Below are 25,514 nucleotides of genomic sequence, written 5' to 3'. Positions count from 1 at the left end.
AAGACACTGTGGTGTACTTGAGCAACTAATTCACCAAACCTTTTGCGGAGTATCCGGACATTGTCACTCCCCATTTCTCCACTACCACACGCAAACATGGCGTTGCACACCACATCCTTACCCAAGGTCCTCCTCTACATGCCCAAGCTCGATGCCCGACAATTTGCAGCTTGCAAAACAAGAGTTCCACAAAATGGAGGAACTTGGAATCATATGCAGGTCTGATAGCCCATGGGCTTCCCTGCTACATACGATGCCCAAAGCCACAGGAGGCTGGGGATTACAGGCGTCTCAACGATGCTACCACTGCAAGCTGCTAATCTGTGCCATGTATATATGACTTTACATGGGGCCAGGACACTTCCTAAAATTGACGGTGCCACAAAATACCTGTAAACCTGGAGTTATGTGATCAAGTCCACCAGCACATCACCATTCGGCGTCTTCAAATTTTTGAGAATGCCTTTTGGACTCAGAAATGCTGCACAAACATTCCAGTGATTAATGGATGCAGTGGGGTGAGACATGGACTTACTTTTCGTATACTTAGATGACATACTCATCGCCAGCCACTCCCACAAAGAACACCTGCAGCATCTGCGTTTTCTCTGTTGCCGCCTACAGGAGTTTGGGCAAACTGTGAACCCTGCCAAGAGGAAATTTTGGCAGTCCCCTATCAAGTTCTTTGGACATCCTATCAGCATCTGGTGTGCCGTTCCATTACCTAGCAGGTGGAAGCTATCCTCAAATTCGCAAGGCCTGATACTATCAAAGAACTCCAGAAATTTGTGGTGATTGTCAATTTCTTTCGCCGATTTATTCCCTCTGCAGGTCATATTATGAAACCCCACTTTGACCTTATGTCCAGCGGTGCCAAAGAATTCAAATGGACAAAGGAGACGACAGTAGCATTCCAGCAGACAAAAGGTGCCCTAGCGAAGGCAACATTGCTGGTCCATCCACAAATGGATGCAACAACTGCCTTGACTATAGACGTGTCCGACGTGGCTGTAGGCGGGGTCTTGGAATAGTACACCAATGGACAATGGAAGCCTCTAGCATTTTTTAGTAGGCACCTCTGCCCTCTGGAAACAAAATACAGCATATTCGATAGGGACATGCTGGCACTATACCTAGCAGTCAGAGACCTCCGCTATTTTTTTCGAAGACAGTTACTTCGCAGTTTTTACTGACCACAAACCAGTAACGTTAGCCTTCATGAAGGCATCAGATCTCTGGTCAACCTGCCAGCAATGCCACCTATCTACGTATCAGAGTTTTCAACTAGGATTAAACAAATCTCCGATAAGAGTAATGTGATGACTTATGCCCTGTCCTGCTCCTCCGTTCAAACAGTATTTGGCTTCTGAACGGGTGAAGGTGACATGGTGCTCGCCAAAGCTCAGCGCCAGGACGACGAACTCCCGGCTTATAAAACTGCTGTCACGAGCCTGCAACTCGAGGATGTAGCCTTTGGGATACAAAGTACCACTCTCCTGTGCTATGTTTCCACAGGTCAGCCTTGCCCTATCATCTCTGCTGCATGGAGCTGTTGCATTTTCGATGCCATTCATGTACTGTCCCACCCCTTCATTCGAGCAACAGTCTTTCTGACTGCCAACAGGTTTGTATGGCATGGACTCAAAAAACAGTTTGCGTACTGAGCAAAGACGTGCACAAACTGCCAATCTGCAAAAGTACAATGGCACATGAAGGCACCATTTCAGCCTTTCCAGCCATCACAGCACAGATTCGACCACGTGCATGTCAACAATGTCGGCCTGCTTCTGGTGTCACGAGGGTCTAGGTACTTGTTAATGTTCATCAACAGATTCTTTAGGTGGCCGAAGGCAGTTCCTTTGACAGACTCATTAACCGATTCATGCATCAGAGCTTTTATTTCTTCTTGGGTATCTTTGTTTGGCCTACCCACACACGTCACCTCTGACAAAGGCCCACAGTTTATCTCTGCGTTCTGGGATGTTTTGTGCCGACTGCTGGGAATGCAGCTCGACCACACGACAGCCTACCACCCACAGTCAAATGGCCTGGTGAAGCAGTTCCATAGGCACATGAAGGCTGCACTGATGGCCTGCCTCCAGGGACCTGATTGGGCTGAGAAGGTGCCGTGGATCCTCCAGGGAATAAGAACAGCATCCAAGGAGGAGCTCAACTTCTCTCCAGCTGAGTTGGTTTATGGAGCCCACTCATTGTACCTGGGGAATTTGTGTCTGCAGCACACAGACAGAAGGTGCCACCGACTGAAGTCTTAGGCAGACAGCAGGAGCGGCTTGGAAAATTGGCCCCAGTTCCAATGTCAAGGCTTGGAACAACAACACCCTTCGTCCCAAAGGAACTCCAGGACTGTGCATAGAGGTGCACACGGGCCACCCTTACAGAGGCCGTATGAGAGCCCCTTCAGAGTGCTATAAAACAATCATACAACTTGTATACTGGACATTTGGGGGGATCCAGAGACATTTAAGATTGACTGACTAAAGCCCGCTCATCTTGATCCTTATTGGCCTTTGCCACTACCTCCGATGCATAGGCGCAAATAACCACCCAAAAACGATGGAAAGTAATGGCAGAGGTTTAGCCTCCTATCGCTGGTTCTGGGTGGGAGGAGGGCCATGCAGCGGCTCACCAGAGTCTTAATTGAGCTGGCTCGGGAGGTTTCGAGTGACACTGTGATGTCATTAGGAACGCACAGGGTTTTCAAAAGCTGCAGGTCACCGTTTGAGTCAAACCTTTATTAAACCGACTTAACTATAATCATTTTCTTGTTCTTCATTTCACACTGCAACACAGTAGCTACAATACAAACTCCTTATAGACAGCACCAGATTCAATCCTGGGTCGTTGCCGATGTAATAGCTCTGCACTAACCACTATGCTAACCAGGTCAAGAGGAAGAAAGAAAAGAACAGGGCTCTTGATAATTATAAGGTAGCTAGGAAGGAAAGAAAGGGTTATGAGAGGGCCTTGGCAAGTAGTATTAAAGAAATCTGCAAGAGTCCAGAAGAGATTTCTTCAGGAGAGGATTTGTGAGTATTTGGAGAACCATAGGGATAGTCATCATGGCTTTGTGAGGGACAGGTCCTCCCTTATAAAGCTAATTGAGTTTTTTGAGGAGGTGACAAAACAGATTGATGTATATATTGATTTTAATAAGGCATTTGACAAGGATCGCCATGGTAGTTTCATCCAAAAAGTCATGGGATCGGAAGAAATAGGGTTATTTTGTAACTTGTCTACCTGCAGAAGGCAGAGGTGGCCGTAGATGGAACATATTCTGACTGGAGATCGTGACTGGTGGTGTTCTGCAGGGATTTGTTCTGAGATGCCTGCTCTTTGTGATCTTTATAAATTACTTGGATAAGGAAGTGGAGGAGTGGGTTAGTAGTTTGGAGGTGTTGTGCGTATTGTTCCAGGGTAGTGATTGAGGTTGATACAAAAAGAACTGGGGAGGGAGGGGTTAGATTGATTGTGTAATGGGTTCATATGGGTTGGCACAATGTTATGGGCTGAAGAGCCAATATTTTGTAAGATTATTATCAGTTCTCTGATTTTGGGGCTATCAGATATTTGATTGAAAGTACTTTTTCAAAAAGACGTCTCAGCAACATTCTTGAATTTGGAGTAGAATATCAATTCTTTTTAACATACTTCTTCCAATTCAATTGGAAAAGAAGGCATAGTTTAGCTGGTAGCTGGAAAATGCCAGCAAACTATATGTATAGTTCATGCACTATTGATTGTTCATATGGACAGGGACGAAAACACATTTTGTCAATCAGGATTCACACTTATCTTGTTCAGTGTTAGTCAGCAACTTACCCGTTCCCAAGGTCCCTCTTTGCTTGTAAGTTGTTGAACATTTTAAGAAGGGTTGAGGAACAGTTCTGTTCTGGGTAACTGTTATTTTTGATACCAGCAATTGTATATTTAAATTTCAACTGTCAAATCATTGTTAATGCAAACAATGGAGTAAAATAATCTTTCTAATATTATTTTAAAATAGCAAGGAACAAAGATGGTAAATGGTAGGAGGTTGTTTTGTATGAGTCATTTAAGCCAGCTGACCCCAAAGAATGCATATTTTACTCTTTCTCATTAGTATATTCTTGAACAGATAAAACTTTCTGGCTAAGGTATATTCCTCTATTTAACTACAGTAAATGCCCATTGCTATCTTCACCAGTGTTTAATAAAAACATATGCTTCAAAGTAAGATACCCTTGGAATGACGAAGTGGCAAAGTTTTCATAAGTCCATCGACTTTCAATAATCTATACTGTATAAAACTTTAAGAAGAGTTCTTCGACTTTCTGCATGCAGTTCAGTTCACCCTACTATAGGAAACATATGATGGCACTGGAGAAGTGCAGAGGAAATTCACCAGGATGTTGCCTGGGATGGAGAGTTTTAGATCTGAGGAGAGACTGGAGAAGCTAGATCTGGTTCCCTAGAGTGGAGGAGGTTGAGCTATGTAAGATTATGATGGGTATATACCTAATAAAATTGCAAGCATTTTTTTCCTCATCAGAGGTGAATAAAACTGAGGACTGATTAAAATTAAAGGGCAAGAGATTTAGAGGCAATATGAGGGGGAAAGTTTTCACCCAGAGAATGGTGAGTACCGAGAATGCACTGCTGGAGGGAGTGATGGAAGCAAGAGTTTGAGGAATTTCAAGACAAACACATGAATCATCCAACCATTTAAGGCTTTGTGCCAAATGCTTAAAGATGAGGTTTTGTAGAAGGATCCTCACTAGTTGCTATGGAAGTGATCGACATAATGTTCTGTTTCCATGTTGTATGACTATTTATTGGACTGTATAATGCTGTTGTTATAATCCTTGCATATACTAGTGCCTTTCTTATTAGATATACTTGCCATGAAACCTTAGGAATCTGAGTGTCCATATTTGTTCCAGACTTTGAAATCTTCCAATTTCATTGTCTGTACAAAGGCAATTAGGATCCAATAAAACTGTAATTGTTGAAGAAGGAATGAGCACATTTTTTCCATCGGTGCTCTCTGGAAATCATTAAAACATTTATTCCAGCATGGTCAGGTCAAAATTCCTTGCTTTTTTTTTACTTTTGTTTGTGCAACCCCAACTCAAATGAGCACTGATTGAATTTCCCCTTTGTTTTCGGCCGTAGCCCTCTCCACAGATGCCAGGTGAGACAAGAGATTAGTGAGGCTGAGCTACAGGGAATCAGTGCTTGAGGTAAGGATTAGTGTATTACCCAAATTGCTTTTGGTTCTGTAATTCTGTAACATACAATTATAGAGACTAATTTTTGCACATATTGAGGTGACAGATTACAGTGCTGGGGAATAGGGTGCTTCTGCTCATAGGTCCAGGATAGCCTTCAGAGATTTTTCTTTATCCCTCAGATACAGTTCCCTGTGTTTTATTAATGTGTGAGATTTCTGGTTATCAAATTGAAGACCAGTATCTGCAACAAATGGTTCTGGATGGGTATTTCTTTAAATAAATTTTTTAGAACTTTTTTTTTTACCAGCAATATATTTTATTACTTAAAAATAAACTAAATTAAAAGCCTGGTTGTATAAGTAAAATAGCATGATGCATTATACATTAGATATCCTAATTATTTGTATTTTTACATGACTAAAGAGTATTTATGGATACTGAGACATTTAGAGAACAGTCTTATCCAGTTTAATTTTTAAATATATATGTAATTTATCAGTATAATCGAACTCAGTTAATGAGATGCAGTTTAATTGGTCCTGTAACAATTGTCAATTTTTACATCAGGTCAAGTTTTTCTTTTGAATTGATAATGAAGCATAACCCAGCTGGTTCTGAAGAAAACTGCAGTGCTGTTGTCTTTGTGACAGAATCTAGATATGTTTTTGGGAGATAAATTGGGGCAGGGTTTGTTGGAGTAGACCACATACAAACACTTTAAAACAGATCTTATTTAAAATACTGAAGCTCTGCTAATGGTAGGCATGTTGGGGCCTCAGAGCCTTTGCAAAAGCTTTGGAGAGTTCCCAAGAGAACAACAGATAAAAGAGCTTGTTGGAGCCGCATTCTGTCTGTAGGGGAACTGCTGTTTTAAGAGGGTCATGTGATTTTGCAAGCAAAGAGTCAAACAGGCTTTTTCTCTGTAAGAGAGACAGACAGATCAGTTCTACAGTGTTACAGACAGTAGCAGCAGCTTGAACTGGAACAGGACAAGCTGGCAAGCTTGTAGTAAACCCCATTTGGAAGACGGGTTATGAATGCTTAATTCATTCTGGTCAAAGCCCTTGTGGTTCATGCAAGAGGAGAGGACTGGCTGTCTAATGTTTCACTTGAAATGGGAGAAACAAAAAAGAACTCTGGTGACCTGAAAGAAAGAGGTTATCATCTAGAGAACCCTGAGGGGGCAAGTTTCATCAGCAAGGCACTGAAGTGGCTGATGGAATAAATCATTTGTGGGTGTCCTGGAACAACAAATCTCTCTGAAAACCAACAAGAACCTTCGTGAGCGGTAACCTTTTACCTTTCAAGCATCAAAGCCTGGTGAACTTTATAAATGTTAAATTCTGTGCACAGTATAAGAATTGCCTGCATCCAGTGAACTTGGAGGAATGAGAAGTGAGATTGGACTGTGAACCAAATAACTTTTTCTGAACATACACACACACACACACACACACACACACACACACGTGCACTTAGAATTAGAAGGGTGTTAAGTAAGTGAGTAGTGATAAGTTAAAGTTTGATTCTATTTTCATGTTTAAAGATAATTAAAAGCAACTTTTGTTGAAGTAACCATTTGTCTTGGTGAATATCTATTGCTGCTGGGTTTTGAGGTCCTCGGGGCTCGTAACATCTTCCACAAAGAATTTGCACAGCTTGCAAAGAGAAAAAATATATTCCATGAGTCTGAATTGCATCTCAAGTCATTTTCTGTTTTGTTATCCTTGTGTTCCTGCAAGGCTGCTGGCCCTCATCTTGACATACTTTTACTGGAGCACAGTTGAGAGTGTCCTTTCTGGCTGCATCATTGTATGGTAAGGTTTCTGCAAAGCATTAGACTGGAAGTCTATTCAGGGGGAATCATTACTGGGAGCGTTCTCTAAATAGGGCTAAGGAATTATAGACCTTTTCCATCTAGCGTATAGTATCCTTAACCCACTACCATCGAGAAAGTGGAACAGGAGTATCAAAATCAAGACTGCCAGGCTGGGGAATAACTTCTTCCCCAGCTATGAGACTGATTAACAGTATCCTTAAACTGTGTAAATCATCCCAAATACTTATTTTGATTATTTAAGTGATCATTATGTACTTGGTATTGTTTGTTTTTGTGTGTGCACCATGGTCTGGAGAGGCACTTTTTCATCAGATTGTATATGAACAATCAGATGATAATAAACCAACATGTTTCGATGTTTCCTTTTTACTGACTAATTTTTTTATTGTGGGGGAGGGGGCTCTGAATGTGATAGCCGATCTCTAAATCACCTGAATTAATTGGCTTGCTTGACCATTTTGAAAGTTATTGGCATTAGTGGAATTAATGTAGGAGGTATTAGTAGTGGGTTGGTAAAACACAGTGGGCCGAAGGGCCTGTTTCCCTGCTGAACCATAGTGTAACTGTAAGCCAACTTTATTCCTGAAAAAAAATCCAGTTTGCCTATTACTTGTAATTATACAAACTGCCGTTTACTCTCACGATTCAGATTGTCTGAAAGGCCTGATCTGATTCGCATTTACCTTTTATTGAAGAACCATGAAATGGTAAAAGTAAGAAGAGAAAAAATATATCTGTGTTTGGATATTTTTATGAATCATCTGGTGTTGTTAAGGACATCAAATGCCCCTTGATGGGGTTTGACACCACACACTTTTAAATCTAAGTGTTGCGATCACTCATAAAAGTTATAAATTTAAAATTTCAATTTAGACATTCAGCGTGGTAACAGACCCTTGGGCCCATGAGCCCGTGGTGCCCAATTAAGCCAATTGACCTACAATATCCATATGTTTTGAAGGGTGGGAGGAAACAGGAGCACCTGAAGAAAACCCACACAGACACGGGGAGAATGTACAAACTCCTTATAGAGCAGGATTCGAACCCTGGTCCCAATGGCTGGTGCTGTCACAGCATTGCACAAACCACTGCATTAACCGTGCCGCCCAGTGTTCATGATTATCTAATTTCTTCTGAAATGGTTTAAATGATGTTGTTTTTCTTACCTCTGGAATTGGATTTGAGGCTTTTAAAAGTGAGAACAAAGGTTTATGCACAGCGTGTTCCTGTTTGGATAAACGGCAAGGCTGCCAAATTTATGGAACCTGGTTGACGAGAGATATCAAGGCTCTGGTCAGGAAAAAGAAGGGGATATGAATCAGATTTAAGGAATGCGATCAACTAAATCCCATGAAAAGTGTAAGACTTGTAGGAGTATGCTTAAAAGGGAAACAAGAAGGGCAAAAAAAAGGTTATAAGATGGATCAGGATAAAGATAATTCCAAGCAATTCTACAAATATATTAAAAGTAAAAAGGTGGTTTGGGATGAATAGGTCTCATTCAAGGATCAACATGGCCATCTTTGTGTGGAGCTATGTGAGATTGGTGCAATTTTAGATTAATATTTTTCATTAGTCATTATGGTAGAGCAGATCTTGGAAGCCAAGGGTCTGAAGGAAACTAATTGTGCTGTCCTGATCCATGTAAGAACTATCTGGGAGGGGGTATTGTTAGCCTTAGAGTGTATTAAGGTGGACGGATCCCCAGGACCTTGTGAAGTGCACCCGTACACCTTGTGGGAAGCTAGGGAAGAAATTGCAAAGGCCCTTGCAGAGCTATGTCACCTTAGCCTTTGCTGAAGTGCTAGAAGACTGGAGGATGTCTAATGTCATGCCGTTGTTTTTAAAAAGGCAACAAGGAAGAGATGAACTCATTAAAATTATTTTGAACAGGATTGTTGTATGGAGGGCAGTGAATGTTGTTTGACAGTGTCTTTGACAAGATTTATGTTTTGAGCCAGAGGAAATGGGAAAGATCTTGAAAGACTATTTTGTGGGGGAGTTAGCTGTGGATCAAGATAAGCAGGAGTGGGAGGGGAGGGATATAATTAAAGAAAGCCCAGGACCTGGCTTGTCTGAATCAATAAAGAAGAGGTGTCATGGTAAAGGACTCCCATCACCCTGGTCACAACCTCTTCTCTCTGCGACCTTTGGTAAGAAGGTACAGACACCTGAAAGCCAGCACTCTGGGTTCAAGAATGGTTACTTTTTCTAACTTAATCAGCCTCTTGAACCTCCCCTTCTATCCTAAGCACAAACTTCTCCAGCACCATTAAAAAAACCTGTCTGCACTGTTGAAACACTTTTTCTTGCACAACTGTTCCTGAATATTTATTACCTAGCTATCTTTTATATTTATTATGTTTGCATGCTGTAATTTAATTGGTACCAATGAAGTTGTAATTTTACAAAGTACTTGCTTGACTGCAGCAAGTAAGAATATTGGTGCATATGTACATGTGGCTAAGAAAACACACTCATTTTCATTCCCGTTCAAAATTCATATATATTTTCTTATTGCCTATCAGCATTTAACTGAAGTAACTAACCACATTCAAACTGGAAGAAAGAATTTGTAGAATATCATTTTTGAAAATTATGCAGAGAGTTTATATCTGTGGTCATTCTGGAAAAAATATTTGATTATTGAAGTTTGTTCAACTTTAATACTTTAGTTCTGTATTTTGAGTGCCTAGGAACTCTTTCTTAAGGCCTAGAATTTCTTTTCTGCATTTGTGCTTTGAACAACTAGGATCCAACTAAATGGATCAAAGGTCACAGAATTCTAGATGCAAATGAGTTGCACTGTAACAACAATACTCACAATTGTCCTCAATTATTTACATACTTTTGTCATGCCATGCACTAATCCTGATTACTCAAAAATGAGTGATGCACCATCAATTACTCAGGACACAATCACAATTGTGGAGAAACCAATAGGTTTTAATTCTCTTGAGAAGATAGCATATCCCTACTGTTTGGTTGTCCTGCCTTGAGTTGCAGGGGGCTGTGGAACGGTCACCTGAAAACAGGAGCCTGTGGGGAGGGACCACAGGGACAACCAGCCAATAGGTATACTTGACCAGATAATTATGCATTACAATGGTTTACCACAATGAGCTTTTGAGATTCTTGCTCGTATCTTGATTTTGGAAAATCCACATTGGCCTATCTAACTTCGAGATAGCACTCAAGAGAGAAACTAAATGCCTTATGGCAGAACACCAAATAATTATCAAGAAGTGGAATGGTTATTTATTATTAATAAAGTCAGCACACTTGACTGTATGATCTAAAGGTTTTTTTTGTTTCACGATACAAACTCCTTTCCAAATTGTTTTTTTTTATTTTCCTTACCTCAACATTTCATAGGTTATAAAGACTAAACTTATTCCTAAGCCCAATTTCTGATTTTAAAAGAAATGTAGATTTTGTTTGTAATTTCCTTCAGATGGTATTTGGCATTTGTTTTGTCACTGCTGATGGTCAAAGTTCTGCATCTTGTTTTCCTTCATGTCTGTAATGTATGTACAAGACCAGTATCTGTAACTGCCTTTAAGAAGGTGGTGAAAAGGAAGAGACTGTTAAATTTACTGAAGAAAGAAAAAATTGATCTAGCATTCATGCAGGAAACACATCTAACTGAAGTGGAACACAAGAAATTAAGGAGAGACTGGGTGGGCACGTAACGGCAGCATCATATAATTCAAAAGCCAGAGGTGTAGCTATATTAATCAATAAAAATGTACCAATCAAAATAGAGGAGGAAATAATAGATCCAGCAAGGAGGTATGTAATGATAAAGTGTCAGATATATTCAGAATTTTGGAATTTGCTCAATGTATATGCACCTAATGAAGAGGATCAAAAATTTATGCAAGATAACTTTTTGAAGATTGCAGATAACGCAGGGGAATATACTGATAGGAGGGGACTTTAACTTTAATTTGGACTCAAAGATGGACAAAACTGGACAAAAGACTAGCAGAAAGAACAAAGTAACCAAATTTATGGTTAAATAGATGCAGGAAATGCAACTTTTGGATATATGGAGGAGAAAACACCCAAAGGAGAAGGAATACTCATATTATTTGGGTAGACATAAACATACTCAAGGATAGACCTGTTCCTGTTGTCACCTCACATCCAAGGGAGAATTAGAAAAACAGAATATAAAGCGAGATTGTTATCGGATCATTCACCCCTGTTATTAGCAATAGAGCTGGAGGACATCCCACCGTGAACGTATAGATGGAGATTAAACTCCATGCTACTTAAAAGACAGGATTTTAGAGAATTCATTGAGCTTTAAAATGTACTTTGAAATAAATACGGAATCAGTGAAAGATAAATTTATACTATGGGATGCAATGAAAGCGTTTATCAGAGGGCAGATAATAAGTTATGTAACTAAGATGAAGAAGGACTACAATCGGGAAATATAACAGCTGGAAAGGGAAATAGCAAGTACAGAAAAAGAACTTGCAATAAGGGAAGATACAACAAAAAGAATTGGTGGGCAAAAAAATAAAATATGAAACACTACAAACATACAAGGTGGAGAAGAACATAATGAAGACAAAACCAGTATTATGAGCTAGGAGAAAAAACGCACAAAATACTAGCTTGGCAGCTTAAGACAGAACAAACTAAAAGAACGGTATTGGCATCAAGGAAAAAGGACAACAAATTGCATATAACCCAACAGAGATCAATGAAAACTTCAAGGAATTCTACGAGCAATTATATCGAACTGAGAACGAAGGGAAAGAAGACAAAATAGATGAGTTTCTAGCTAAAATTGATCTTCCGAAATTGCAAGAAGAGGAGCAAAACAAATTAATAAAATCATTTGAAATAGAGGAAATACAGGATATATTAAAAAATCTACCGAACAATAAAACGCCAGGAGAGGACGGACTCCCAATAGAATTCTATATTCCTCCTCTCCTGGAAGTAATGAACCAGATTGAAGAAACACAAAACATGCCAGATTTATGCAAAACAGCAATAATTACAGTAATACCAAAGACGGGGAAAGATCCACTAACACCAGCATCGTATAGACCAATATCTCTCCTCAACACAGATTATAAGATAATAGCTAACCTATTAGCAAACAGATTGGCTGACTGTGTACCAAAACTAGTAAAACTAGATCAAACTAGATTTATTAAGAAAAGACAAACAACGAACAATATCTGTAAGTTCATTAACTTAATCCATGCAGTACAAGGAAACAAGACACCAACAGTGGCGGTTGCCTTAGACGCAGAGAAAGCCTTTGACAGAGTAGAATGGAATTATTTATTCAAAGTACTACAGAGGTACTTTGAATTGGATTAAAGCATTATATAAGGGACCATTGGCGAAGGTGACAGTAAATGGACATATATCAAACCAATTTAAATTAACCAGGACAACTAGGCAGGGATGTCCACTATCTCCCTCACTGTTTGCGTTAGCTATAGAACCATTGGCAGAACTGATAAATACAGAAAATAAAATAAGAGGGATAAAAATAAAAGAGAAGGAATATAAAATCAGTCTATTTGCAGATGACGTCATAGTATACTTAACAGAACCAGAATTATCAATAAAAGAATTACATAAGAAATTGAAGGAATATGGAGAAGTATCAGGGTACAAGATCAACGCAAATAAAAGTGAAGCGATGCCAATGAATAATGAGGATTTCACAAAGTTTAAGAAAGAATCACCATTTAAATGGCAAACACAAGCAATCCGATACCTAGATATTAGACGAGAAAATAATCTAGGCCATCTGTACAAATTAAATTATCAGCCATTAATGAAGAAATTACAAGATGACTTAGAACATTGGAAAGATTTATCATTCACACTGATAGGAACGGTAAATTGCATTAAAATGAATATCATCCCAAGGATACAATACCTATCTCAATCATTACCAATTCCCTTAACAGAGAAATTCTTCAATGAGCTAAAGAAAATAATAAGGAAATTCTTATGGAAAGGGGGGAAACCAAAGATAGCGCTAGATAAATTAACAGAATGGTACAAACAAGAGGGAATTACAGCTACCAAACTTTAAGAATTATTATAGAGCAGCACAATTAAGATATCTATCAGATTTTTATCAAACAAGGGAAAAACCAGATTGGACCAGGTTAGAGCTAGATAAAATAGGGGAGAAGATACCAGAACATAAAACTTTATAAGTGGATGAAAAACTGGTGCAACATAGAAGTTCACCAGTACTGCACCATCTACTCAACATTTGGAAGAAGATTCACGTAGAAAGGGGAAAAAAAACAAATTACCAACTACCAAAATTACTATTGACGCAAATTGGGAAGCAGGTTGAGGTTACCAGAAGGAAGCAATTTTGAATATGTGATTACAGACACAATGATAATTAAAAGATTTATAACAAACATGTACATCAAGCTGCAAGAGAAAGAGAACGAGGAAACAAGCTGTACACCCAAACAAAAATGGGAACAAGATCTAAACAAAGATAAAGAATGAAACATGGGAAAAGCTATGCTCCGGAACTATGAGAAATACAATAAACATGAGGTTACGCATGATACAATATAATTGGTTACACAGGCTATACACCATGCCCCAAAAGTTAAATAAATGGGACCCAACAATATCAGATAGATGTTTTCGCTGTAAGAAGAAAACGGGAACAACAGTACATGCAATTTGGGCATGTGAGAAAGTGGAAAAGTTTTGGGAAGATCTAAATCAGGAATTAAATAAAATCACAAAAAGCAACATAGCAAAAAATCCAGAGATCTTTCTTCTAAGTAATATAAGAAGTAAAGAACTTGGACTCGATTTGGATGGAGTACAAAAAATATTTATTATGATAGCCTTAGCTGTAGCAAAAAAATGTATTATGTCAACCTGGAAATCAGAAGATAGCCTGAGAATACAGCAATGGTACTTAGAAATGAATAAATGTATTACATTGGAAAAAATAACATATAATTTAAGAAATAACATCACAGTATTCGAACAAATTTGGGAACAGTACATGGAACACAATAGAGAAGTCCTACCGCGGACCTCCACCACCTAAAATGACAGAAGGAGAAGAAGACGAAATGAACTGACCCAGTATGTAAAAGTAGAAGACACAATTTTCTTGTTTATTTTCATTGCGTGAGGACATTGTTTAATGGGTTTAATGTATCATATATGTTGAACGTTGAGTGGGTGGGGAGGGGGGTTGAAGGAGGGAGGGAAGGGAGGGGGGAATAGGGGAGAAAATGTCACTGTGTATATTCAAGAGGGAAATGTTTGTGTGTATTTTGGTCAGTATGGTTCATAGTGTGAAAAATAAAAAAAAATAAAAGATGGTGGTGGTGGAACCACTGGTCTCGAACAGATGCATTTCTTTTTCCAGAGTCATTCCTAAACCTTCCTTGAAGATAGAACTTGGAGGTTTGATACTTGCTGTTAGAATTGGCAAACTGCTTGGGCATCTGTGATGGAGGAAATGAATGCTTTAGAACCATGGATGAGGTGACAATCAAGTGAGATGCTCTGTCCTTGATAATTTCAAGCTTCTGGAATTCAATTGGAGGTGCATTTATTTGAATAAACAGAATATTTCATTGCAAATGACAGAAAATCTACATTGTGCCAGTAAGTGAGTCACTTGATTAAAGGGATTCAGACTCTGGCATGTGAGTTGAAAGCCTTTATTATTGGAGGCTAATGTGGTACAGTGAGACCAGGTTGCAGAGGACCTTTTTTTTATGTACAGATGTTGAGTACAAGGCCCATACTCTCATGTGCTTGACAATTAATTCCAGCAATCTTGTATGTATACTGAAACTTGGGTTGACTTAGGTTCTGTAGTGCAAGGATAGGAGTTCAATATTTTTCCCATTTGACCTGAAAATTAGCTCCACTTCTGTGGAAAGCTGGTTGAAGAAGGTTGCAGAATTGGAATGAGAGGGAATGAAAAAGTGTTCAGATATTTACACAACCTTTGTGAAATGGTCTTCATTGAGATTGCATCGATGTAGATCCAGGGGATAATTTCAGAAAGGTTTTGTAAATTAAAGCCATCAGAAAGCAAATACAAGGTCAGGACAGGTTTGTGTGGGCAGCCAATCCCACAGAAACCAATCCCAAGTCCCTCTCGATAAACGGAACCGAAGACTTTTATAAGGACAACAAAGGTCGCATATCATGGTCAGTGATGCTCTCAGCATTTCTCATTAACAGTTAAGATCATGTCCACTGTGCCACTAGATTAATGAAATCACACCACAATTTGAGGAGCAGGCTGCTGAACCACTGGAATGAGGCAGTTGAAGACTCTGATACTTGCTTTCCCTGAAGTAGCTGACACAGTTATTACAGTTGAATTTATCACAGAGCCATACAGTACAAAAACAGGCTCTTCAGCCCAACTCATCCATGCCAACCAAGTTGCTTATCTGAGTTTGCCTCTCTTCTGAAATAGTCAAGGTAATGAGATCCCGTGGGGAAAGTGTGAATTTGTAACTGAAGTTCTTTTCCTTAGATTTCAAGTCTGTCACAGGCAATTGTGCTGCCTTTAGCATTGTGATGAGAGGCTTCCTACCCATTGATAATGACAGGCCCAATGAAACAAAAAAAATTAAAAAGCCAGATTTACAGATCATATTTTGTTTTGAATTCATTCGTCTTATTAATACAGCCTGGGAGCCAATTTTAATTGGTCATGAAAGTGAACCATAGAACACTTCAGCACAGAAACAGGCCCCTTCAGCCCTTCTAGACTGTGCGGAACCTTTTTTTTGCCTAGTTCCATAGCCCTCCATACCTCTCCCATCCATGTGCCTGTCTAAATTCTTCTTAAATGTTAAAATTGAGCCTGCATTCACCACCTCAGCTGGCAGCTCATTCCACATTCCCATCACTCTCTGTATGAAGAAATTCCCCCTCATGTTCCCCCCAAATTTTTCCCCTTTCACCCTTATCCCATGTCCTCTGGTTTGTATCTCACCTACCCTCATAATGTATGAGGGTAGGTGTATCCCCTTCATAATTTTAAATACATCTATTAAATCTCCCCTCATTCTTCTATGCTCTAGGGCAGTGGTCCCCAACCTTTTTTATGCCCCGCACCCCTAAAAAAAATCTAATATGTTCTTGCACCCCTTAAGGTAATAATTTATTTAAGAATAAAGGTGAAGGTGACCAAAACAAATTTGTATAATCAAATTTTAAAAATATATAAACAAAAATGAAACATATGGAAAAGAAAAAATATTACAAGAAATTAAAAGTTGCATAAACCCTACAAAAAAATTAAATTTTCATCCATGCATGAAATTTCTTTAAAAAAATTAAAGAACTAATGTTCAAATGTTCATAAGCCAATTTAAATGTAATGACTCTTTTGTTCCTGTCTATTGCTTAAGAGTTTTTCAAAACATGGCCCTTTGTTGCTGTTCCACGTGTCTGCCTGTGCACCCAAGCGATTTCTAGATTTTGTCTTGATTGACAAAGGGGCACTAAGTCCAGACTCTCATAAGTATGTCATGAATGGGATGAGCACAGTTAGTGCTTTTTCACAAAGTCTTGGAAATGTGTCCATTGCCGAACACCAATGTTGTTCTGAAGTTTTGCTTTCAAACTGCATTTCAAGAACACGACTTGTGCGCAGTTCAATAAGATCTTCCTTCAGCTCTTCATCATCCAACATATTATCCAAATTGAAGGAGTATGGATTTATAAAAAAACTGAAATGCTATCTCGCACCCCTGGTTGGGAAACCCTGCTCTAGGGAATAAAGACCTAACCTTTCCCTGTAACTCAGTTCCTAAGGTCTGGGCAACATCCCAGTAAATATTCTATGCACTCTTTCTATCTTACTGATATCTTTTCTGTAGTTAGGTGACCAAAACGATACTCAATACTCCAAATTTAGCTTCACTAATGTCTTATGCAACTTTACCATAACATGCCCGGAAGTCCAGCACTCCCATCATGTCACAAAGAATGCCATACCTACCATTTTTTATAATTAAATTTTGAATACCTTTATTCCACACTGAAAGAAACATTAACCAACACAGCTGAAAGCATGCTGAGCATGAAGAATGTTTGAAGTATTAAACTAAAATTAATTGCTGGATGGTGGGGATGCTAAAGCAACAGGATCATCAGTTTCACTCTCAATATATTGCAAGCGCAAGAACAGATCGTAATTCGAAATAGAAGTACGGTTTCAAACCATTGTAACTTCAAAAAATCGTAAGTCAGACCATCATAGGCGAGTACTAGGCTCAGTTCTGTTTGCCTCACTACTCGATTATGGAAGCCATAGAAAGGGTGCAGAGGAGATTTACAAGGATGTTACCTGGATTATGGAGCATAACTTATGAAAACAGGTTGAGTGAACTCTTCCTTTTCTCCTTGTAGCGACAGAGGATGACAGAGGTGGATAAGATGATGAGAGGCATTAACTGGATAGTCAGAGACTTTTTTCAAGGGCTGAAATGGTTACCACAAGAGGACACAGGTTTAAGGCGCTGGGGAGAGGTACAGAGGAGATGTCAGGGTATGTTTTCTTATGCAGAGTGTGGTGGGTGTGTGGAATACGCCCCCCCCCCCCACCCCCGGCATCAGTGGTGAAGATAGATATGATAGGGTTTTTGGATAGGTACATGGAGCTTAGAAAGATAGAAGGCTATGGGTAAGCCCAGTAATTTCTAGGGTAGGGACATGTTTGGCACTGTATTGTGCTCCAGGTTTTTGATGTTTCTATGGGAGTCCCAGTCAATATGTGTAAAATTAAAATCCTTTACTATCACAACTTTATGTTTCCTGCAGATGACTGCTATCCCTCTACAGATTTGCTCCTCCAATTCTTGTTGACTATCCATGAGTGTAGTCATATCTTTCCTGTTGCTCAGCTCCACCCATCTAGCCTCAGTAGATGAGCTCTGTGGTCTGTCCTGAGCACAGCTGTGATATTTTTCCTGATGAGCAACGCCATTCCTTCCCTTTTCATTCCCCCACCCCATCCCCCATTCTGTTGCGTCTAAGGAGCGCAAGCCCGGAACTTTGAGCTGCCCCTCCTGCAACCAAGTTTCACTAATAGCCATAATGTCATAATTACACCTGTCAATCCCTGATCTAAGTTCATCTGCTTTTCCTACAAAATTCCTTGAATAGATGCACTTTAGAAATTTTCCACCACATACAACCGTTGACTTCAAACAGTGCATGTAATTTTCACATCATCTTTTCCCTCCTCCACTCTTTTATCTGCTCTGGCACTCTGGTTCCCACCTCCCTGCAAATCTAGTGTAAACTCACCAGAGAAACACTAGCAAACCTTCCGGCAAGGATATTAGTCCCTCTCCAGTTCAGATGCAAACCATGCCATCGGAACAGGTCCCACCTTCCCAGGAAGAGACCCCAATGATCCAAAAACCTGAAGCCCTCCCTCCTACACCATGTCTTTAGCCACATGTTAAACTGCATTATCTTCCTATTTTTAACTCACTAGCAGGTGGCATGGGTAGCAATCCTGAGATCACAATGCTGGAGGTCCTGTCCTTCAACCTAACGCCTAATTCCCTGAACTCCTTGCACAACCTCCTCACCTTTCCTACCTACATCATTGCTCTGTATATTTATTTATTTGTTTGTTAGACATGCAGCATGGCAACAGGCCATTTTGGCCAATTAGTCCATACCTCCCAATTTTTCCTGCAATTAACCTACACCCCTAGTGCACTTTGAACAGAGGGAAGAAACTGGAGCCTCCAGAGAAAACCCACACAGTCACAGAGAGGACGTACAAACTCTTCACAGACAGCACGGGGTTCAAACCCTGGTCCAGTCCTGATCGCTGGCACTGTAAATGCATTGTGCTTACCTCTACGCCAACTGTGTATGACGTTCAACATCTGGAGCAAGACATCTGGCTGCTCACTCTTTCTCCTGAGAATGCTGAGAACTCGATCTGAGATACCTCGGTCCCTGGCACCAGGCAGGCACCATACCAACTGGGATACTTTAGCTCTTCCAAAGAACCTCTTATCTGTCCCCCTAACTATGGAATCCCCTATCACTACAGCTCACCTCTTCTTCTCCCTTCCTTTCTTCACCACAGTACCAGATTCCATGCCAGAGACCTGATCACCATGACTTGTGCCTGGTAGGTCATTTCCCACCCCCACCAACAACAGTATCCAAAATAGTTTACTTGTTATTGAGGGAAACGGCCACAGGGGTGCCCTGCACTACCTGCCTGTAACCTTTCCCTCTCCTGACTGTCATCCATCTACCCTCCTCCTGTCTCCAAGGTGTAATAGTGTCCCTGTAACTCCTGTCTATCACTCCATCTGTCTCCCGAATGATCTGGAATTCATCCAACTTTAGCTCCAATTCTTTAACTCTGCTTGTCAGGAGCTGCAGCTGGATGTAGTTCTCGCAGATGAAGTCATCAGGGTTAGGGTTAGGGTTCCCTGACAACCCACATTCTGCAAGAGGAGCATTCCCTTGCCTTGGCTGCCATTCCCACTGTTTATGACAAGAGGAACAAAATATACCTAAAACCTGTGCCTACCTGAATCCTTTTTGTTCCTTGAAAAGGTTGGCACTTTCTTACTTCAACCCCTACTATCCTCGCCTCTAACCTGTTCTCACCGAAGCCTGTTGAGTCAAAACTTCACCGCTCTGACTCAGCCACTCCCAACAATGACCACTCCTTTGATGAAGGGAGAAAGAAACTACAATCCAAAGTCAATCAAATTTTGTTTCACTTGGAACATTGTTATCTGTGACCTAAATTGCATCACCAAATTCATCTGGATTGTGTTTAGTTTGTTTATTTGAGGGTTTATTCCATTCCTCCAGTCCATCTGATTCTCAGAGAAATACAATTACAGCACAAATAAATTTTCTTGTCATCTGAAAAAAATCAATATAATTCCAACATCAACAATGAAAGCATAGAAAATGAGAGTTTTCAATAACTGCTGTAGCTCAAATTATGAATTGAATAAAGCTGCCTACCTGTAAAATGAAATAAATTAACTGCTATAATGATAATGTAGCTCCAGTTATACGAGTTGAATAAATCTGCCTTCCACGGAAATCCAATTCATATTTTCTCGATACTTTTGCAATTAATTTTTTTTCTATTCTTGCTGATTATTTGACAGAAAGCGGGAGTTGTTACGACTGTTGACCCCCATGGACGATACCCATCTATAATTGAATTTGGAAAGTATGAAATCCATACTTGGTATTCTTCGCCCTATCCACAAGAGTATGCAAGGTAATATTCCATTCTTTCTTTTGTTCTAAGAGTTTCATATACAGTACAAGTTGACAAAGTAAGCCTATTCAATTTTACTAAGAAATTGCAATCAGCTGAAAAAGCAAAGGGCCTTGTTTGTCTTTTTATTGTTATATTCATTGGTCTTTTTAACAATCCCAGTCTTGAGCATTAAGTCAGAAAATAATATTTTGTAGTTTAACAACTTACTAATGCTCAGCACTTAACAAAATGGAAAAGCGGTTTCTTTGTGAAAGTGGAGCAAAAAAACGCTCTGCTGGAGGAAGTCAGCGGATGGAAGCAGCAGCATCAATGGGAGCAATAATTGTCACTGTTTCTGATTAGGACCCTTCATCAAGAATGAGATGGCTGATAAAAGGACAAGGTTGAGCAGTACAAGAGCGGTGAATTGGGGAGGGGTTGGTGGGCAGGTGGGGAAGTGCCAGATGGGCAAGAGAAAAAGGGGTCAAGTAAAGGAAGATGAGTCAGATGGGGTTGGGTTGGAGCTGTCCAGAGGGGAGGCTGAAATGTGATAAGTAGATAATGGTGATATATTGGAAACTGTCAGTAGAGATTTGAAGGACAGATAAGAATGGATAGAACTAAAGACCAAGGAAAGGGTGAGAGAGTAATCCTGTTGGTGACATTAGCGGTTTACAAATTGGATTGTAACATGAGTTTAGCCTGCCATTTTGGCAGGTTATCTACCCGTGTACAGGCCATTTGATGAATAGAATTTTTTTTAAACTGCACAGGTAAGCAAACCACCTCAGAGGTGGATTGTCTACCCATGTACATACACCATGTAGCCATGTGCATACACCATGTAGCCATGTACATACACCATGTACCCATGTACATACACCATGTAGCCATGTACATACACCATGTAGCCATGTACATACACCATGTACCCATGTTCATACACCCTGTAGCCATGTACCCATGTACATACACCATGTACCCATGTACATCCACCATGTAGCCATGTACATACCCCATGTAGCCTTGTACATACCCCATGTAGTCATGTACATACACCATGTAGTCATGTACATACACCATGTAGCCAGGTACATACACCATGTCTTTGGCTTGGCTTCGCGGACGAAGATTTATGGAGGGGGTAAAAAGTCCACGTCAGCTGCAGGCTCGTTTGTGGCTGACAAGTCCGATGCGGGACAGGCAGACACGATTGCAGCGGTTGCAAGGGAAAATTGGTTGGTTGGGGTTGGGTGTTGGGTTTTTCCTCCTTTGCCTTTTGTTCGTGAGGTGGGCTCTGCGGTCTTCTTCAAAGGAGGTTGCTGCCCGCCAAACTGTGAGGCGCCAAGATGCACGGTTTGAGGCGTTATCAGCCCACTGGCGGTGGTCAATGTGGCAGGCACCAAGAGATTTCTTTAGGCAGTCCTTGTACCTTTTCTTTGGTGCACCTCTGTCACGGTGGCCAGTGGAGAGCTCGCCATATAACAGGATCTTGGGAAGGCGATGGTCCTCCATTCTGGAAACGTGACCCATCCAGCGCAGCTGGATCTTCAGCAGCGTGGACTCGATGCTGTCGACCTCTGCCATCTCGAGTACTTCGACGTTAGGGGTGTAAGCGCTCCAATGGATGTTGAGGATGGAGCGGAGACATCCACCATGTAGCCATGTACATCCACCATGTAGCCATGTACATCCACCATGTACCCATGTACATCCACCATGTACTCATGTACATCCACCATGTAGCCATGTACATCCATCATGTAGCCATGTACATCCACCATGTAGCCATGTACATCCACCATGTAGCCATGTACATCCACCATGTAGCCATATACATCCACCGTGTAGCCATGTCCATCCACTGTGTAGCCATGTACATCCACCGTGTACCCATGTACATCCACCATGTAGCCATGTACATCCATCATGTAGCCATGTACATCCACCATGTAGCCATGTACATCCACCATGTAGCCATGTCCATCCACCGTGTAGCCATGTCCATCCACCGTGTAGCCATGTACATCCACCGTGTACTGTAGCCACGTACACACACCATGTAACCACGTACACACACCATGTAGCCACGTACATGCACCATGTAGCCATGTACATACACCGTGTAGCCATGTACATACATCGTGTACCCATGTACATACACCATGTACCCATGTACATACACCATGTAGCCATGTACATACACCATGTAGCCATGTACATACACCATGTAGCTGCTGCTGGTCAATTTGTAAGCAATCGTGGCTGCCAGATAGAAAATGACGTCAGCACTTGCATTGCAGTGACTGTCTTCCTTACCCATAATCCCCATCACTGCTGGAATCCTAGAGCAGCTGCTCATGCCCCAACTCTGCTCCCTGCCAACCCACTCCGTTCCCCACTGGCCCTCACCACCACCCACCAACCCACACCTCTCCCCTGACAGTCCACTCTGCTCCCTGCCAGCCTGACAGCGTTCGGCTCTGACTCCATGTTCCTTCCCCAGCCCCAACAGCGATCCAACTCCACGCTCGCCCCAGCCCCAACAGCACCATCCCCCCCCCAATTCCGCACCCAAGCCAATTACCTTTCGGAGGCCAACCCTGGTGAGTGAGTGCATGGCATGTCACGACCAGGCAATTTAGGATCCAGTTGTAAGAGGCTGCATGGGGCCCATTATACGGGTATGATACACGGGTCCCGAGCAGCCCCACTTTGTAAACGGCTATTGTCAAAAAAAATCCAGCTTTGTCTATGAAGGGCTGGTACATTCTCCCAAGTCTGCGAGAACTTTCTCCAGGTACTCTGGTTTCCTCCCACATTCCAAAGACTTGCGGGGTTAGTAGGTTAATTGGTCACGCGTGTATTTGGGCAGCTTGAGTTCGCGGGCTGGAAGAGCCTATTACTGTGCTATATCTCTAAATTATTTTTAAAGTATAGATATATGAAGAGTCAGAAGAGATGGGGGAAATTTTAACTGATTTTCTTTCTTCAGTATTCACTGAGGAGTGAAATAAGGAAAACTAGTGGTGATGTCATGGAATATATACAGATTAATGAGGATGTAGTACTGGCTATTTTAAAGAGAATAAAGGTGGATAAATCTCTGGGCCCTGACAAGATATTCCCTAGGTCCTTGAGGTAGAAATAGCAGGGGCTCTGACAGAAATATTTAAAATGTCATTAGCCATGGGGAAGGTGCCTGAGGATTGGAGGATAGCTCACGTTGTTCCACTGTTTAAAAAAGACTCTAAAAGTAAACTGGGTAATTATAGACCTGTGAGTCTGGTGGTGGTGGTAGGTAAATTAATGGAGAGTGTTCTTTGAGATGGAATATACAATTAGGAGTAGCCATCATTGTTTTGTGCGTGGTAGATCACGTTTAATAAATCTTATAGAATTTTTCAAGCAAGTTACTGTTTACGAAGGGAAGGCTATGGATGTTGTCTATATGGACTTTTGTAAGGCCTTTGACAAGGTTCTGCATAAGAGGTTAATTAGGAGGGTTCAATCATTAGGTATTAATGTTGAAGTAGTGAAATGGATTCAGCAGTGGTTGGATGGGAGATGCCAGAGAGTGCACTGGGATATAGGCCAGTTAGAAGAATGGGCAGAAAGATGGCAGATAGAGTTTAATACTGATAAGTGTGAGGTGCTACATTTTGGTAGGATTAATCAGCAAAAATCATACACGTTAAATGGTAGACAATTGAGGAATGCAATAGAACAAAGGGATTAGGAATTTTAGTACATAATTCCCTGAAAGTGGAGTCACATGTAGATAGGGTGGAGAAGAAAGCTTTTGGTATGTTAGGCTTCATAAATCAGAGTATTGAATTCAGGAGTTGGGATGTCTCATTGAGGTTGTATAAGGCATTAGTGAGGCCAGAAATTTGGAATATTGTGTGCAGTTTTGGTCCCTGAATTATAGTAAGGATATAAACAAAATAGAGAGTGCAGAGAAGATTTACAAGAATGCTACCTGGGTCTCAGGGTTTGAGTTACAGGAAAAGGTTAAACAGATGAGGACTTTATCCCCTGGAGTGTAGAAGATCGAACAATGATTTGATAGAGGTATTTAAAATTATGAGGGGGACAGATAGAGTCAATGTGGACAGGCTTTTTCCATTGAGAGTGGGGGAGATGGATTGAGATTGAAGGGGAAACGAGAGGAAATTTCTTCACTCAGAGGGTGGAGGGTGGAATGAGCTTCCAGCCAAAGTGGTAGATGTGGGCTTGATTTTAATATTTAAGGAAAAATTGGATAGGTATATGGATGAGAGAGGTATGGAAGGTTATGGACTGGGTGCAGGTCAATGGGACTAGGTGGGAGAAGGTGTTTGGCATGGACTAGAAGGGCTGAACTGGCCTGTTTCTGTGCTGTAATTGTTATATGGTTATGTGGTGTGCAGAAGGCTCACTCTCAAACAAAATGACCTACTGACAAATTTTTTACTGTTGGTAATTTACAAATTAAATATTAATGTTATTTCCACACATTTCCTGCAGGCTACCAAAGCTTTACCTATGTGAATTTTGCCTGAGGTACATGAAGAGTCGGAACATTTTGCAGAGGCACACAAAAAAATGTGGCTGGTACCATCCACCTGCTAATGAAATTTACCGAAAAAATGATCTGTCAGTATTTGAGGTAAAATGTTAAAAGTTCAGCCGTTGTTAATGTGGTAAATTATGTATAATTCAATTTTGTGACTTGATTAAAAATTCTTTTAGCAGTGTATTTGAAAAGAGTTGGTGCTGGAAAATTATATTCCTTTTGTATAGTAATTTGGTTTTCTCTAATTTAGTAAATTGTTGTAAATACAACCCATTTCTGGAGCAATTTACTTCAAATTTGCAGAAGCAGCTATCTCTGTTCACGCAGAGTAATATGTGCAATTTTATAATTAAAATAATCAAATTTGAAATATACTAAAATAATCTACATTTAAAGTTTTAGAATGTATAGTTTTTGAAGTCCTTTTTCAATTTGAAGGTTACTTCACGAGGAAGTTGCAACCTTCAGCAAGGATACTGATAGTTGGTCATGCATCTGCACAATTGTGCTGCACATTAACCCAAAAGTCATCACTTAAGTTCAAGTCCAAACAGACTCTGGAGAGAAACTGTTATTCTGAACTTCACTTGTAGTCATTTCAGGCTTTTA

At 40.5% G+C, this 25,514-nt stretch overlaps 1 protein-coding gene and 1 long non-coding RNA gene across 10 annotated transcripts in view; one reads left to right on the top strand and one right to left on the bottom strand.

Annotated features, from left to right (window-relative positions):
* The window catches only part of kat6b (K(lysine) acetyltransferase 6B), a 145,972-nt gene that overhangs the window by 83,061 nt on the left and 37,397 nt on the right, over window positions 1–25,514 (top strand). For all 9 annotated transcript variants that reach the window (XM_069885257.1, XM_069885259.1, XM_069885256.1 and 6 more), the window contains 2 exons: window positions 20,250–20,365; window positions 24,857–24,998. In XM_069885257.1, the coding sequence (XP_069741358.1) occupies window positions 20,250–20,365; window positions 24,857–24,998 (258 nt within the window). The remainder of the gene's footprint in view (window positions 1–20,249; window positions 20,366–24,856; window positions 24,999–25,514) is intronic.
* Window positions 1–25,514, bottom strand: part of LOC138736197 (uncharacterized) — a 106,632-nt gene that overhangs the window by 48,505 nt on the left and 32,613 nt on the right. The gene's annotated exons all lie outside the window — the stretch shown is intronic.

The sequence above is a fragment of the Narcine bancroftii genome, chromosome 6 (assembly GCF_036971445.1).
Source record: "Narcine bancroftii isolate sNarBan1 chromosome 6, sNarBan1.hap1, whole genome shotgun sequence".
Classification (NCBI taxonomy): Eukaryota; Metazoa; Chordata; class Chondrichthyes; order Torpediniformes; family Narcinidae; genus Narcine; species Narcine bancroftii.
The sequence above is the reverse complement of the archived record's forward strand: the minus strand, read 5'-3'. Positions and strand labels throughout refer to the sequence as shown.